Source organism: Chiroxiphia lanceolata, chromosome 3 (genome assembly GCF_009829145.1).
Source record: "Chiroxiphia lanceolata isolate bChiLan1 chromosome 3, bChiLan1.pri, whole genome shotgun sequence".
Lineage (NCBI taxonomy): Eukaryota > Metazoa > Chordata > Aves > Passeriformes > Pipridae > Chiroxiphia > Chiroxiphia lanceolata.
In genome coordinates, this window is record NC_045639.1 from 20,322,681 (window position 1) to 20,341,017 (window position 18,337).

Here is an 18,337-nt window from a genome sequence, read left to right on the forward strand (position 1 = left end):
GTAGGTAATTGGACAAGAATAACCTCCTTGGTGAAAAGAGGTGAAAAAATGTTGTTTTCTTGAAATACTATGTCGTGTTGATTTGGTTTGAAGGTAGCAGAAACTGTGAAGTTCAAGGTAAAACACTAGGATTTAGCTTCACTGTCAAGGATAAACCTTTTAATGGATTCCTGTAATTATCCTTATAAAGTGAAGAGTCTGAAGAATTTGAGAGGAGTATAATAATAAGTAAAAGTTTCTCACAGCTTAAAAAAAGTCATGGTCACAGTATGAAGAACTATGGTTTTTAAAGATGGTATTACAAGTAGGATTCACAGAGATGGAGAATGTGAATTTATGATACTGTGATTAAGAGGTATACAAATGAATGCATAAGCTAACAATACAAAAGAAGGAATTTTTTCTTTTTTAATTTCCTAGGCATAATAATGTGTTGAGTTCTAATGCTGATAGTATTTTAAAGGATGCTTGATGGTCACAAAACTTATTTTAATCAGAGATAACATCTTACAATGATCTACATTGTTTATGTTTAACACAGAGTTTTCAGTCTAGTAGATCGGATTATAACAAGAAGCAATGGTTCAAAGATAAAATGAAACTATTTCAGTGGGGAAATATGGGACATACTTTGAACATCAAAGGTAATTTACTCCTGGATTAGAATAAAAAGGGTATTTTCTATCTTTTAATGTTATTAAATCAAGATCAGATTGTTCAGTCAAAGCTTAATGACCTTTTAATAGATATTATGATAAATTTGTTATTGATAGACATCACATTGGTGACAGATCTGAAGTCAGACTAGACCATCTGATTCTGAATAACATTATTTTATAGTATTACTAGAGCAAAAAAAACCCACACACTTTTTTTAAATTTCTCATTACTGTTCTAGACTGTAAAAACAGAATATAATTAAGTTTTTCTGTTTTCTTCTCTGAGTGAGCACTTTAGAGGCTTTACTCGCCTTAGATAACTGAAGGTTGTATTTATAATGATCTAGAAAATCAAAAACCAATTACCAAGACAATTAATTCTTTTTTTAAAATTTTTTTTCATTTTGGACATTTTTATCTTAAAACAACAACAACAAAAAATTGCTCATGAGACACTGTATACTGTTTTGCATGTCATGCAATTCTATGATATGATAGGATATATCAATATAAAGCAAATGACCACTAAGCCTTCACAAAAATCAAATCACGCACTTGCAAAAATGCGATCTGTAGACACCACATTTCTAATAACAGAAACAACTACGATGTGGCTCATTTTAAAGGTCTTCACCACTGCAGTCTCTATTTCTATGACATACATGGGAAATGATAAAGGGAGTCTAGTGTCAAAAACCTTTCATTGGGTAAGGCAATACCAAAGAACACCTTATTTAGTTTGGTCTTCCTTCATCTACTATCTCTGTGCATTTTGCTAAACTGTGAGGAATGCTACTTATTTAATAAGGAGTTAGGAAGTATGGGAGTAGTTAATGGTAACCTTTTTGCTGCACTCTCACACAGTATCCTACATTATGAAAAAAAACTTGTGGTGGTAGACCATTGTATGCCAATTAAAAAATAACACTTATGTCTTTTGATTTTCTTTTGTTTCTTTGGAGTTCTCAAAAATTAGCTACCTTAGCACAGTCTGGAACAGACGTATCTGCAAATTAAGTACTCACTGATGTATCTGCAGATACACCCACATATAAGCTGGAATACTTCGATAGCATGGAGGAAACTTAGTTACATAATTGCATACAAACTGCTTCTACAAATAAAAGAAATATCTAATTTTCTAATGTAACATATAAATGAATGCATCTAAATTTTATGCTACGTTATTAAGCTGAAAATTGCACAACAAAAAGAACCATCACCTTATTTTAATGACAAAAGAACTGCTTTAAGTGAGCTCAGTAAATGGCACATAAAATTTGCCATACTTCTAATGACTTAAACAGCTGAAATGACTATGGCACATGAAAAATATTTATTTCATGAGTCTGTAGTCTTCAAGTGGTAGAGCCCTTCCTGATAACCTAGTTCAGCCTGTATATAGATGGCCTGTCATGTCTCTACAATTAGATAAACCAGAACTGCTATAATGTAATCAGTTACAACCTGAAAATTATATTTTGAAAATCAAGTTTATTAATATGTAATCTTTAGGTAATCATATTTATCCTCCTAATTTACACAATATTTATGATACTCTACATGTCCTTGAAATAGGGAACAGGGACACTACACTATGAAAAAGTGGTCTAGCTGCTGGAGTTCATAAATTTTGTTCAGCTTTGGATGAGTTCAAAGAATTGCCATGTAAGAAAAGCCTTACAGAGGGAATTTATCTGATTATGGCAGTAATAATTACCCAGCTGTTTATTGCAGATAGAGAAATAATTCATGTAGGCAATAGGCCGTGGTGGCAATGACACTCCGCATTTAGTAAATATGCAAACTGTTCACTTCTAATTAACCAAGCTAGAGGATGCCCTTATTAAATGTATAAACTAAAAGTGCCTTCCTGACAAGTGATGAATTGTTACATAGCACAAACTCTTGCCACAGAATTACTGGAGTGAACTTGGGGCTTAACTTCATTAAGAGATCTTGTGGGATAGTTAAATGAGGATGGACAGCATAACAAGACCTACCTGACAGTCAATGATATGTTAGAGCTTAATGAAACTGTACCTCTTCCCCTTTTCCACTTATTTTACAGTGAAGATCCTACTTCAGACAAAATAGAAGACTGTGAAGTCTGCCTATATAAGACAGTTTAAAATGCTAAGATTAATCAGTCTTTGTCCACAGAAAATGTTTTATGGGCTGTCACTAATTCTAACAGACCTATTACAAAATAAAAATTCTATCCAGACACTACAGCGCCTTCAAAGCTCACAGGTACAGAACTATTGTTATTCTACAATAGTATGTTGTCATATGTGTTTTATAATACCTTCATCAAAACTAATAATCTACACCCCAGACTATTTGATCCAATGAGAGTATACAAGGATCTCAAATCTTTTCTACACATTCAGATAAAAAATTTTCCTTTGGATACAACGTTTAATTTGTTACTCCTAAATACAGGAGAAAATATTGTCTTCAAGTTTTTAAAGACTACAGTCTAACCAGTGACTTATGTTACTTATGTTATTCACGTTTATCTGCAAAACTTGAACTATTTACACAGAACTAGCTAAAAACATGGTAACACTGCTTTCACCACTTGCTCAAGAGAGACATGAACAGAATAAGGCTCACGAGGGGTGTGTAGCTCAATCTGCATTGGAAATTCAGCTTACTATGTAAACATAATGGTTCCTACCTTAAACTCACTGCATTCAGAAAGTGTTTTCCTATGGAGTTAAAACAGGCATTACATTGCCTGCTCTGTAGCTTTAGACAGTTCATTTCAATTTCATGATCAACCTAAAAATCTCATTTTTTTATATCTTATCTATCCTAACAGCATCAGGTTTGTAGCTATGGAAGTACTGTGAGATCCTCAGTATATTACAGTTCTAAGATTCCTACAGGGCTTAGCAGTTATGTCTAAAATCCTCTGGAAAAGGCATAGATATCTCAAATTACATGCCCTACCACTCAAAATTAATATTTAAATAAAAGAAAGCATACTTGCCACCTGACTCTATTTCTATGGCTCTCAAAGAAAGTTGACAGGATAAGTTTACAACCGGAAAATTCAAATTACAGGTGAGTAAGTTAAAAAGCATAATGCATTTCCTCTACATACCCTTGAAGACAAGTAAAAAAAGATGGGTTGATGATAAAGTAGTTAATTAAACATCAAGTGAAAGATAAAATTACAAAAATGAGGGTTTTATTGTTGCAAGAATTCCAAGGAGCTGCCTGAAAGGCTCTGGCACTAATTGAAAATAGACTACAGAATCAATTGCTTCTGCAGTCAATGATGAGGAACATTTTAATTGAATTATAAGACAATATATACATTCTTCAAAACACTTTGACACTTGAGACACTGGACTTATCTTTATCAGAAAGGAACAGACAGGTGGAGGCTGAGTAAGTTCTCCTCATATTACTATGACAACAGATTATTTATTTCAAGCCTGCTTCATGGAAAATAGTGATACCTCAGAAGTTTTAAGAAGGAAAGTACTTGCCATGTTAAAAGTAAATAGACTTCAGTAATGCTCAAGTAATCAAGAGTAAGATAGATATCCTTATGTTTTTTGGTACTGCATGCTCAGGTATATTTATGGAATAGATAAACATTGGATTAGATCACCAACAGCATGTAACAGTAATTTATTTCACTTTTCACTAACACTATAAAAAATCAAACTGCACAAAGGATTTGTGAATATACATATTGCCCGAGGAAGTGATTTTTATCACTTTGCATTATCTATTTCCCTGACATTTCTCGAAGACCTAGAAGTTTTAATGATGACTGTGAAACCGAATCTGCTGATAAAACAGCTAGTCAAACTTGGATGAAAGTCACATTCTCGAGGGCCACTCAACACTTCATCACTACTAAAGCCAACAAGTGAAAGCATTTTGTGTTGATCCTCTAAGTGTGTGAAATTCACAGTTTATGGTCTTAACTGTGTTTACTCACACTATGCTGCTTACTGAAGCTAAACTCATGTCTTAGTTTGCTACATTTAAGTCAATGTTTATTCAGTAGCAAGAAAGCTAAACTACCTGCCTTGATTACACAAGACCCCCAATGCCAGTACTTGGTCACTGCTTTGGTAGTTTTCTGATACTGCTATTTTTACTGAGTTCTGTGCCTAGGGAAAAATTTAAATGGTGCCATTCATCAGTAAATGTAGCACTACATCCCAAAATCTTATCTCTACTTGCACACCTGACATGTAGCAAAGTTGCTTTACTGTAGTTTAAAGGCCAGTGTGTAGATAACCTTAGGCAAAGAACTGCAAGTTAATCACACAGTTGGACAACTGACATCATCCATAAATTGTTCTGATATAATGGCACCAGCATGCTAATTTATGTGAAGTGATGTCCATTTGCTTATCATGAATTGGAAACTGTTTCACATAAAACAAAATTCTAATGCATCATATGGAGTTATAGCCTATGCTAATTGCTTTTGGCATATTTCCCCTTGTAACCATTTACCCAGCTCTTGGAGATGGTAAATGCCTCTTTAGGAATGTTTCAAAACAAGGTATTTTCCTTAAAAGTAAATACACTAGCTGCACTGAGAAGTAATGAAATTTATTTTAATGTAACCACACAACTAATCCATATTCAGATAGAATAAAGTATGTGTTGGTGCTTATTTAAATACAAACAGATGCTATAGATGAAGACTTATTACTAAAATCTAAATAATAAAATTTCATAAAATAAATATTTAAGAACAAGTTTCCTACTACATTGATTAAGAACTTCCTAAATCTTGTATGAAAAAGAGAATTTGGGACTAATTAACTGATTAACTAATTAATCTATTTCATCACTATACTGAGGCTGCACAAATGTTAAGAAAAATATGAGTATGTCCTTATGTAGACTGAGTTTAGGTTCAAGTTTGTTCTTTTTGCATCTGTCAAGGGATTCTTTGAATCACTAACTACTAGGGACTCTGCTGGGGACACCAGAAGCCATCAGACCTATTGGTTCTGTAGCAGTGGGAAGTAATAGGAATGCTGGAGGAAAACGCATGCACTCTTCAGCCAGTGTGGGAGCTGAAGCCAACAGTTACCTTCAGTTTGTACAGAAACAGTGGCCTAAGTCTGTTAAGTCCAACAGTGCCATAAGCAGTCTGTTAAGTGAGTGGAAACTCACACATAATATGACTATTATTATTTAATTGTATTTTAGGTCAATTTCTGTTAAATCAATTTCTGTTAAACTTAATTATATCCCTCTATGGCTTTAAACTGGGGCAGCTTCTATTAAGTTTACTTTCTCCTGGGATTTTCACAGTAAAGACAAATGATAAAGGTCTGGCTACTAAATGAGGGCAGCTATTAAATAAGGACGGCTTGTATTAAAGCTGGATGGTAAAGATGTGGCCACAGGTTGAGAAAACCTCTTAGTAAGGCAAGTATCTTGTATTTAACGAAAAACAAAACAGGGTGGAGGATAGAGAAGGAAACAAACTTTGATCAATAACTCTCGTAAGATACTCTTTAAGAAACTCAACAGAATGTCCAAAGTTTCATGGCAACTTCCTCTGAAGCTTCTCTTAGAAACGAGTGAGTGGTAATTTGATATAGGTTCCTCCTTAGTAAAAGAGGAGAAAACTAGGCACAAACCCTGGCTCTGGAGTCCAAGAGATATAAGGACTTGTAATATGATTTTAGAAAGTTGTTGACTACTAAAAATTCCGTCAGCGTTATTCTAGGAGAGATAAGATAGAGAACCCTACAATGTAGTTCAGTTTAGAATTACATCATAATTCTAGAAAGAATACGGTTTAAAAAAAATTTTAAAATTATAAATATCTTTTGCTTTTTTTTTGGGGGGGGGGGAGAAGTTTTTACCACTCCGGAGTTCTTAAAATCAGCCTATGTTTTACTTTTGCTCTACTATTATTTATGAAGAAACTTGTTTCTTTACTAGCACTGACACTGCACATATGCATATATTCTGATGAATATAGCTATAAGACAAACAAGAAAAGGTGCATTATATCATGTATACCATGTTGTGTTGTTTTATGGTGTTGTAGAGAAGTGAAACACTCAAAGGCAGTCTAATCTGAGCGCACAGGTATATCAGTGGCTCTGTAAATTTCCACTATGCTAATGTTGAAATAACACCCAGTCATTTCATAAATTCACATTTCATAAACTCAATTTCTGATAATTACTCATGTTTTTTGCAATGCACAGTTGCAATAATTTTTCTATGCAAAAATGTTTACAAACAACAAGGTTATACTTGTCCACAGCTGATGTGATGGCTGATGAAAATATGCAGAGAATCTCTCTTCCACCTGGTGCAATATTTCACATAAGAAACACAGTGGGCCACCTTGGGGCCAAAGTAGTTGGCAGCAACTTAGTCCAATGACAGGAAAAATCTGCTTGGCTGAGGGCCTACACCTAATCTTCACTAAACATCTGTTAGATATCATAAGAAGAATGTCGAAGATAATATACATATTAGTTTTCAAACGTACCCCAGTAAAGGGATTACTGCAGTGATTCTTGATTGCACTTGGGAACTGATGCATTTTTAAAACTGAAACAGTAAGATCCATTTGATCAAATTCGCTCAAAATTTATTTTTAAACTTTTTTTTGACCCAAAAGATGCATTTTTTCTCCCAAAAGACATCTACTTCTGTGAACTCTGGAAGGCAGAACTCAAATTAGCAAAATACCAATACATCAGTTGCCAGGTAAGAGCTCACACAGAGCAACTTCGACACATTTTGATATACCTGAAGTCATACTGTTCATCTTACCTGTTAAAGAAAAAGAGCACAAAAATATTTCTTGGTTAAAATACCTTTATGGATTGCTTACCTTTACGGATTTTAATGACCTGAAATAAACATTAGGGAATTTGATCAATATGTCAAAATACTGAAAGACAAATATTTTTGTAGTCCTCAAAAGTTGGGTGTACCCAGTAGAGATCTATTGTGGGTGTGGGAAATAAAATACAAAGCTCCAATCATTCCATGTTCATAGTAGAGCAGGAACTTGCTATCTTGCTTTGTTCACACTCACCAAAGGTCAATCTAACTAACAACTTATAAGCCCTGTTCCAGGCTTAGGCAGGGAATGGAGAAGTGATAGAATGATTATGAACAGAGAAGCAGGTTATGTCTCTGAAGTTCATGCAGTTATATTGATTTTAAACCAGAGAAGTTATGGCTTCATCTACTTTCCAGGATTTGGTCTAGTCATAGGACTCTAACTTTTCAAGGAAAGAACATATCTTTTCAAGGATTTTAGATCAAGAAGGTACAGTTGAAGAAATAACAGAATTTTTAAGTTTGTTTTTGCTGAGTTGTGATCTAACTTTATGCATAAAATACATTTAAATGAATAATAATAAGAGATCAGAGATGGATGGTTATTGATATGCTTCACTATAGGTAACATTGCAATGCATAAATAATAATGTTATGACACAGAGGACGTAGCATCAGCTATATTGTGGAAAAATAATATAAATTAATAAGCAGCATCAAAAGAAATTTGATCATTTTCTTTTTTCCATATATAACTTGCATACGCTGTTTTATATAAGTCTTTGCCATGTGATTTAGACAAGGTTTCCAGAAATATTTGTTTACTAGACTCCCTTATATTTCAGAAAGCAAAGATTTATCTCACATGTTCTGAGCAGCAAACACTGGATAGATTTTGTCCAACAGCTTTCATTTACAATGAGAAAGTAATGATCATGGTCACCCAGTATTTTGTCTGTTTGCTTCCACTGTCATATGGAGTAATGGTCATGTAACAGTACATCAAATGCACTAGAGGGAAATAAGCACCTCTGTTTTAGAGAGGTTTCAACTTAAGTACAGGGAAAAACAATGGGTGGATAGGAGAAATAGAGTAAGAACATATAGCAACCACAGTTCCAGCCAGAAATCTAACGATTGGCTACTGGTTCTATTCTGCAACTATGAAAAGAATCTGCTTCACTGTATAAACACCAGCATTTTCCACAACTAGCATTCATAGTATGGCTCATACATGTAACTTAAATCCAAATCTGCACTTGCATTCATTGTCAATAATCAATATTCAAAACAAATTATAAAAAGAAATTTTTGTTTAGCTTGAGTATAGTGGGGAAAAAATAATCTAGTTCAACAAACCATATGTAGGGCATAATTATCTATGAGCTCTGAGCATAGGTGAAGAGCCAAATTCATTTGGTACTAAAATGGTACTAACCCAGAGTGCATCTAATTAATTCAAAGAAATTATTCTGACTTCATAACAGTGTAAATGAGAACAGAATGTGGTGCAACATGAATAGGCATAGGATAAAGAGAACGATGACTGATAGATATATATATTTGATAATGGAGGGGAACCTACAGTCAAAGAAATAGTTTAATTAGTGCCATAAACGTTTTACAAATAAAAGAAGAGGAAATGAATGCTTTACCACATGGAGCTTTTGTTTTTACCTGACAAATGCGTTATTCACAGAAACAGCTTGCAAGTATTTCTTCAGGGCATAATAATTATGGATGTATTTCCGAACGTAATAGCCTCGCCACCTTTTCTGGATCTAGAGGAAATAAATATTTGCTTAGTATATTTCAAATCAAAAGTATCTGTAGTTTATCCCAAATAATATGGTTTCCTTAAAAGTGTTATGAAGTAGAAGCACTAATAAGTTTCAATGAAGAAAAATAGGGTAGGATGTAACATATTGTAGTTAAATGGCAATATGAATTTACTATTAAATGCAAACATTAAAAAAATAGTATCAAGTCTTAAACCACTGTTTATATTGGGATGTGACAATGAAAAAAAGTGCCTGCTACTATCAGTGGCATTGCTCTATGTAAGAACAGTAAAAAAGCAGACAACAGAAGTGGTGTCCCAGGTACAACAAGCATTCCCTACCAGTCACCACCTCACCAACATCTTACACTACACTTTCACCTTTGTGCTCTAGTTAAATTGTAGACTGAATAAAAACCTTCCCAGTAATTCAGTGAATCAGCCTTTCTGCAAACCTAATTTACAAACCACAGTTCTTTCATCTCTAGTGTAAAATGATTCATATCTATTTGTTGCACATAAATAATAATCTTCTCACAAAAAACCATTCTCCTGCATAGCAGAGAAAGCCTAACCTGGAAAAGGAAACCTCTTTCTCTGTAGCTAGTTGTAAAGCTGTATTACAAATAGAAATTAAGTAGCATCCTCCACCAGAAAGAATTTATTTTTTGGTGCATTTTGAAAAGCATCAATTGAAAAAAAATGAGGAGAAAAAAAATAAAGGGGGTGGAGTAAACTTAGTCTAACTGACTTTCCCCAAGAATTGATTTTGACAAAAACATTAAAATCTTCTCTGATACTTAAAAATCCTAATCATGATGTTTCTGAAATTACTACCTGTTTACTGGCTATCTGTTTTGTTGGAAGGCAAAGTAAGCATTAAGGACGGACAATTAAGCATTGGGATGGACTGCCCAGTGAGGAGGTGGAGTCACCATCCCTGAAGGTGTTCAAGAAATGACTGGATGTGGCACTTAGTGGTGATCGGACAAAGGTTGGACTCAATGATCTTAAAAGCCTTTTCCAATCTAAATGATTCTGTAATTCTGTGATTATGTAATTAGGTAAAAAGTTATCAGTACTTTCACAGTTATCCCTGTGACATGTACAGGAGGAAGACGTAACTATTCAGTCATGCTGAGGGTTGCTCTCATTCCTCATTTTCTTTGCCATAAGAGGTCAGTGTATTCTAGATACACACATCTGAAGAATAGATTAATGATCTTTTAGATTAGTTTTATATTAGTTATAGATTAATGATGATAGATTAATGATCTTTTCCTTTGTTCCTTATGTCTAGTTCCTCTATCTTTACATTCTTCTGTCCTTGAACTTATTAAATTCCCTGAAAAATATTCTTTACTTTCTTTTTTGCAATTTGTCTCCTTTTTCCTCAATATTTTTCTAAACTAATCTCCAAATTTCTATTTTCTAGTCTGCAGTACCTTCATTACTACTCCAACATCCTTCTCTTTGAGCTTTACAGCTTTGAAATCTTAAAAGACATAACAGTTGAAAAGAAGAATCTACATTTAAAAAGCAAGAAGTTTGAGGTTTTACTGTCCAGAAGCAAATCCAAGTGTGAAGTTACTCCCCTTCACTAAATGCATTGAAGAGAAGAATGTTCTAATTTTCTAAGCGTTATCCTACCCCTGTGGGCCTCTAGCTACTAGACTTTTCAAGAATTTAAACTCTTCAGTGCATCTACAGGGAACATTCTTCTTTTTTTTTCCCTTTACATCAACCCTTCTCTTTCCAGAACCAAGGGATGACTAGACAAGTGGAGTGAAATCCCTCTGTTTGTGGTATCAGGGTTTTTTTTCGTACCCTTTATCATTCTAAATACTCATGTAAAAAAAGGAGGGAAAGAGTGTCATGGGTTTTGTGTTTGATTCAGCAAGAAGGTAAGATTAAAAAAAAACTTGCCCATTGCCCCTAGCATCAATAACCTTCAAAAGGTTATTCAAAGTCAAAAGACTTCAGAGTCTGCATCATCAAGTCATGGAACTGCTCTCCAGTAACAGGTAATATTCTCTCAACTCCTTCAAGTTCCACTGCAGTCCAATTCTGTACCACTGTGGTATCTGACACAAGTTACTGACTGCAATTTCTCCATCTCCTAACTTTTCCTGAGCAGAAAACAGTAACACACTGGAGCTGCCTATAAGAAGAACAAGGCAGGGTTGAATATTTTCATACTTTGATACCATTTTTCTATCACAAAACCCAAAACACTACTATTCAAAGTAAAAACTAGCATTTTGCCTCAATCAATGACACCTTCTGGTACAGTTATGATTATCTTTTCACATGGGATTTAAAAGAGAAAAAGTATCACAGAAAAGCTTTCCCTAAATCTTTGAGTCACGTGTCATGAAGAAAACTAAACTATGCGCTGGAGTTATTAGGAATAAGAGGATATCAACGTCCAGTGCTAATATTTTCTTCTATTTCCCCTTTGTGCATCAGCATGTATTTTCCTCTCTTTCCAAATAAGACCCAAAACTAATTTAAAAAGCTGGTATTTTCTTTTACCTATGTGTTGTATGTTTGGGATTTTTTTTAATAATAAGGGTTTGGACCTGTAGATATCGTTATAATATTAATAAATCACTGTTATGGGAACAAGAAAGGTTAAGCACTAGACATGCTGCTTTGCACTAGGTGATAGTAAATTTCATACTCTGCAACTCCACTTTCTCATAGACAAGCTTATTGGGTTAAAAAGGAATGGAGAAAGAGCAAAGAATGAGTATGCCTTCAGAGATCTGGGATTAAGCAAAATCTTTGCATGTGAATAAGGATCTTAGCTTTGTTTTGCTGTTTGGCTTAAAAATTTCTCAACAAGAGCAACTTGGCTGCCATATAGCCATGTGCTCATTAATGCAGGATTATGGTCCCTTTGAAACTCTTTCTGACAGTCTTCACCTCACAGTTATAAATGCGGAACTGGATATTTCTGGGTTAAAGGATCAAAACTCAAACCGAAAGACAAAGGGCTCAAATTGTATAAAGCTATAATTACCTCCAATGGGCTCAGTGTACCAATTAAATGCTGCATTCTATCTTTATTTACACCACTTTCTGTTCTGCATGAACTCACTGATTTCAACTGGACGAAACACAAGTAAGAAAAACTGCAGTCTCAAATTATTTTATGCTAGATTTCGTTTTCCCTAGTACTGTATGTCAAAGATCTCAAAACTGAAGATTAGTCTTTTTAGAAAAGACCATTTTTTGCACACCTTCTGAGGATGCTCATGTTTTCAATGTGAAAGTTTTAAATGTTTCCTTTTATAAGGAAGTATAATGTGATGCAACTGAATTTCTTTCTAATTCCAAGGTGAATGTTTAAAAAATTCTTGGAAAAGAAAGAGACAACTGTGTGTGCCCTTCAAAGTAATTAGCAAGTTTCAACAGTGATTGGTACAAAACAATTATTGTCATTGATCAGCACTGAACAGATAATTTTAAACAAAGTCATTGTGTGCTCAGCAGATTACAGCTTGTTAACGGGCAAGTTCTAAATGACCTCTTAAGCTAGTCAAATCAATGATGCATATTCCTCATTAAGTAACATCAAAATGTAAGTGGTCTTATAAATAATGTTTATTTTAAGCACTAAAACAAATGGCAAAACCTTGATATATCAAAAGCCATCTGCTCGTGGAATTTTTTTTTTTTGCCACAGGATTACTTTTGTTGCTGAAAATTTATAGTAGCCTTAAATCTTTTAAGGGAGAGAATCATATTTTGACCTACTACTGAAACTGATCAACACAAGATCTCTGATTTAATTTTAGAAGGTAAAACTGATAGGTCTGGTTACAAAAGACAGAGATGTAGAATGACATACACAGTTATTGTTATATTTTTAGAACACTGAACTATATTAGTCATGAATCAAACTCCCAATGTATGAATATGAGGCACTGTTGGCTTAGGAAAAGTAAAGTCTGGGCATGCATCTACTGTGCAGAAGCTCAACAGGCCTGATTCTCGATTGTCCTGGACCTTGGTTAGTTCTTCAGAAAACTGATGACAGAAAGAAACTAAAACCATGCAGTGTTTCAGATTGGTAGCATTTTAAATCTACTCTGCAGATACGACTACACAAGACTATTTAGATAGAGGAGAAACCGATTCTGACATTTGCAACGAAATAAAGATCTGTTCTACTGTTTTCTACTGATTTAAATTTCTATTAAAGAAAAGGACATGACTGAAAAAATGGTACTTTGAAGATTTATATCACCTAATGATTCAACATTATATTTCCATTACAAATGAATGGGAACACATTCAATTTCTTTTAAAAATGAAAGACCAAATGCAAAACTCCATTTGACTAGAATACATAATTACCTCTGAAATTTAGTCTTCAAATGTCTTCTAAAAGTACACAGGCAACTTTTAAGAGCTGGCTTACATCTTATGTTTTCTCACTGATTTCAGCTGCAGGAGTAAATGGCATTTATCCACTGTGGAATACTTTCCAACTAGCTAACTAAGGAATAAACTAAAACAATAACAAGAAAGTACATTTGTGAGGAATTAGACTGCTGTTAAACACCTTCAGTTCTCTAACCTGCACCAAATGTAAGATTCAACTTTGTGCCTTTGAGAGAACCAGGACTAAGTAAAAAACCTGATGGGAACGCAGCTCTTGACTCTGAGTTATTCTGGACTCAGAAAGGCCACAAAATTAAAATCCGTTCTGAGAATCTTCCTACTTTACAGGAGTTTCCTTGGGTTAATCTTCATCCTCACCATATTCCTACACTTGGCAGAATTCAAAGGGTAAGAAAGCTTGTCTAAAAAGATACAGGCCTCTCAAGTAAAACAGTTTTATATCACAAAATAAGTAAGATAAAAAGATTTCATCAAATTAATTATCTCATGTCCTTCCCATGTTTGTTTTACATATTTGTTTAGGTGCAGTTCCGAAGTTCAGTGAATAAAAATCCTAATTTCTAGTTAAACATATTTTGCAGTTTTCCCCGTAAAAAGCTTCATCCACTGTAGATTTACTAAAGTTCATGGACTGTTTATACTTTTCTTCATTTAGCAAAATTCACTCATAGTATCATCAATGAGATCAGTGCAGTCCCACCTCTGTGTTTAGGCAATGAAATTGTCCTGTGCTCTCTGAGTAACTCTTGAGATTCAATACATCAAATGTCATGTACCAACAAAAGAAAAAGCACAGCTACATCAGCAAATCAGCATAGAAGCCCTATAGTTTGTCAGAATTATAAATATATGTCTACATTTGTAAGAACATTGGCAAATAGAATGTTTGGGGGTTTTAGCAGTATCACATAAGGTGAGGTACAATGAACATTTAAATGGGGCAAGACACATGCAGGTGCCTTAAATTCAGCTACAGTTTTCAAATACAACCCAAACTACTGAGTGCAACTTTAATTTTTAACTATGTACTATTTCCCACTGTTGCCATCAGCATATCAATCAAGTGTATATTATTCTGGTTTGCTCATTTTATTAAAAGCAAATTCGGAGCACAATTGACTTTTCATTTGTTTAACAAGGGAAGAAATATTTACCCTGACAGCCATTTCATTGTAGAAATTCATCTTCATAATAAAATATGCTGTCTGTGAACCAAGGAAAAAAAAGATGGCATATATTTCAGTTACACAAAGACAGTCCTCCTATTTTTACATATAAAAGATAAGAATCTTTATACATAATACATAATAAGAGTTCTAGGCTTACAGAGAATAAAATCAAACTTTGTATTGAAGAGATAGGCTTCCTAATACATAATGCAGGCTTAACCAGAAAAATCTATGGTAGTCAAACTAGGAGCTAATGGAGATATATGATCATAAAATGCTCTCCGCTGAGTTTGATAATCAATGGTGCTCTACTGAGAGTAGAATAACAAAGCAGAAATATTCACAAGTGCTGGTGACACGTAGTATTGTATGATTTATTCACTGGGGTTCTTTTAGCCAAAACTCACAGAAACATAAAAGGAATTCATATTTCAAGACGTCTGGTTTAATGAAAAATTCAAAGAAATGCTGTCTTCAGTCGAAATCGTTCAAGGATACGGATGCAGTGATGGAGCAAAATTGTGCCTTCCAACCATCTGTACTAAATGTTATGTACTTAGCTGCCTCCCGAGTAATCGTTGGGAATTTTGTTTCATTTAATATTCATTTTAACATCATAAAATCATAAATACAATGATACCATGTTACAGTGAATCCCCTGATATAGAAAACATTTCCTGAAGTCCTGGTTTCCTTCCAATAAAGTAGAATTCCTCTCATAGTGAACGAATTCCCTATTATACTAAGCAATCACTTGGCAGCATAGGTTATTTTAATGGATACATCACTTTAAACTAAGCTTTCACATCTGTTCCGCCCTCTAATTACAAATGCAAAATGAACATAATTCACAATTGTATCATAAAAAGTAAAATATAAGTACTTTGAATGCAAGAGTATGTCCTTTATTTAGCACAACATGCAGCTTTTATGTGTTTCTCATGTTTTAGACACAAATCAAAGGCAAAAGTGCTTTCCCCTGATATAGTGATTTTCTCCCCCATGGCAAACAGGAATCCACTATAAAAGGGTTTCACTGTAATTAGTGTTATTTGAATTGCCTAGTCTGATCCAAAGCAAATTGTCTGTGGAGAGCAGCAGGACTGGATTATTTATCAACAGTCTGGGCAATTAAGAAACAGTTGGCTGCAATATGTTATTTACAAATGAACACAATGATGCTACTTCATTTTAAATTCTCTTTCTTCATTACATTAAGCAAGGCATAATTCCTGCAGTTTAATTAAGGTGCATTTTAAATGCTCACTTTAATATCATACCAATCTACTAATAATGGAAACGGAACAAAAAAATATTTCTTGTGCGAAAGAAAATTGCAGGGTTGTTCAATTTCAAAAAAGTTTCACGTGTATGTGTAGATGTATACATACACACACATATATATATATATATATATTTGAGGGAAATCTACCCCAACGGTACAAATTAGAATAAACAGTGGACTGTCTCTCTCCCTTCATCTCCATAAATGTTTACTGAGTGATACTAATAGTAGATAGCTAATAATGGAATGAAATAATGTCTGCCAGATTTAAGTATATTCCTAAACTGTTCGATTAAATTGATAAAATTTTGTTTTGCAGCTCATCTTTTCTTTCTTTGCAAGGGAACATAAGAGTTGCCACACCACCAAATAGATAAAGTACATTTTAATGGAAGTTCCTAAGCTTAAAAATGTTTATCAGATTTCTGTCCATCGATTATTAAACTAAATCTTACATCTTTTTGTTTATTCTTCTCAGAGTTGAAGGCTGTGAGCACTTAGGTCTGAATGCAGCCCATTTCACTGAAGAACCTAAATCGGAGACCTAACATCATTAATGCTCTTGTTATCATCAACACTTGAAGACAGAGGGACCACTGTCTCTGAGCTTGGCAAAGTATTGAAGAACTTTGTCTACTATTTACAGAGACAGTCAGCGGCAACTAGGGTCCTAATTTGCACACCTCACTAAGGTGTGAAAATCCAGGCCTTTACCACCACTTCAGATGGTCACTCACAATAAAAAGGAAGTTACACATTTCTGCTTTTACTCAACCGTTGCTCTAAATCACAAGTCATCCAAATGCAGAATTGCTCACACAACTGTCTTACAACCTTATTCTTTCACCAAAAGCTGAAGGTTGTGTCACCATCTAGGTTCTTTTGCAAATGGATTTGCCCTCTGTTTTCTAATCCTGATCAGAAAGTTTTGCCATTACAAGTGATGGAAAATGTGTTCATCCCTATTCACAAAAGAAGTTATAATTTAGTGCTTCAACCCAAGTCTACACTTATGTGCTCTCCTACTAAACAAAAGATTTGCTTGTGAACTGGGGCCTGCTTGTCCAGAAGACTCTTTCCTTATGCTTAAGGCGAATTATCTGCATTTCAGCCTCTGTCCAATGGATTGCTTGCCATTTTTTCATTGAGTACCAATTGCAGGTGACACCGCCAGGTTAACTCTCTAGGGAAAATTATCTTGCCATCTTATTCACATGTACCACCTCTATTTCTGAATCATGAAGTCTTTGTATCTCTCTGATGCTACAGGTCTTCCTACCAGTTTACTTCAAGTGTATGTTTCCAAAATATATTTGAAGCCTTTTGTTTATAAACTGTTGTACTATTTTCTCCTTTTGTATGTAAAAACATGTTTGGGGACCACCTACAAATGTGATCTGATTCTGACTGGTGTTTTCTTTTGCTTTAAACAGTTAATATGAAATGACAAATTCAAATGAGATCCAGAAATCTGATTAAGGTTGAGAGAAGGAAGAAACACATTGTCTAAACTGGCATGTTCTTGTGATGGTTTGGGTGTTTTTGTAGAGCAAATAGGCATTTGATTAATTCCTGTTGGACTGGAATTATTTAAAACTGGTTGCTGAGTTGAAACTAAACCATTTAGGGTGGTGTCAAACTATATCACACAAAATATTTACTTTTCTCAACTGCATCTCCTTTCAAAGTAAGCTAAAAATACAGCCATCATGCATGCCAACTTCATATAACAATTAAATGTTACAATTCCCCTTCCTTAAACAAGTGTTTATTTGGCTTTGAGAAATAGTATAATAAAGAAACAGTGATGTACAGTTTGATTCATGTTCTGGTGCTTGCCTGGTTTTAAAATTCATACTTTTCTGCACGTCACACAAAACTTCAGAATCCAACACAGTCAATGTAACTAAGTTATTAAGAAAATTGTAGGAGAGCAGTTCTTAATTTTAGCTTGAGATTAATTAGGAAACAAAGCCTTATACCAAAGAACCTATGTTTAGAATAGAAAGGCACATAATCTTAATCATATGAATGGCATCAATAGGTTAGGGTTTTTTCACCTAATGCGTTTTAACAGTCAAAAGAAGAGGCAGTAGAGGAGTAGGAAATGAAATACTAGTAGTGATGCACATATGGACAACCAATCTGATGAGCCTCAGCCTTTGTTATTTTCCGCATCGGTACCACTCACATTTCACAATTTTGAATATAATCATTAAAATGA

General features: G+C 34.2%; 1 protein-coding gene across 2 annotated transcripts in view; it reads right to left on the reverse strand.

Annotated features, from left to right (window-relative positions):
- Positions 1–18,337, reverse strand: part of SPATA17 (spermatogenesis associated 17) — an 87,503-nt gene that overhangs the window by 60,381 nt on the left and 8,785 nt on the right. Inside the window, exons 4-5 of one of the 2 annotated variants that reach the window (XM_032683512.1) lie at positions 14,814–14,864; positions 9,144–9,247 (exon numbers count right to left, since the gene is read on the reverse strand). In XM_032683512.1, the coding sequence (XP_032539403.1) occupies positions 9,144–9,247; positions 14,814–14,864 (155 nt within the window). The remainder of the gene's footprint in view (positions 1–9,143; positions 9,248–14,813; positions 14,865–18,337) is intronic. The other variant, XM_032683513.1, reaches the window with a different exon arrangement.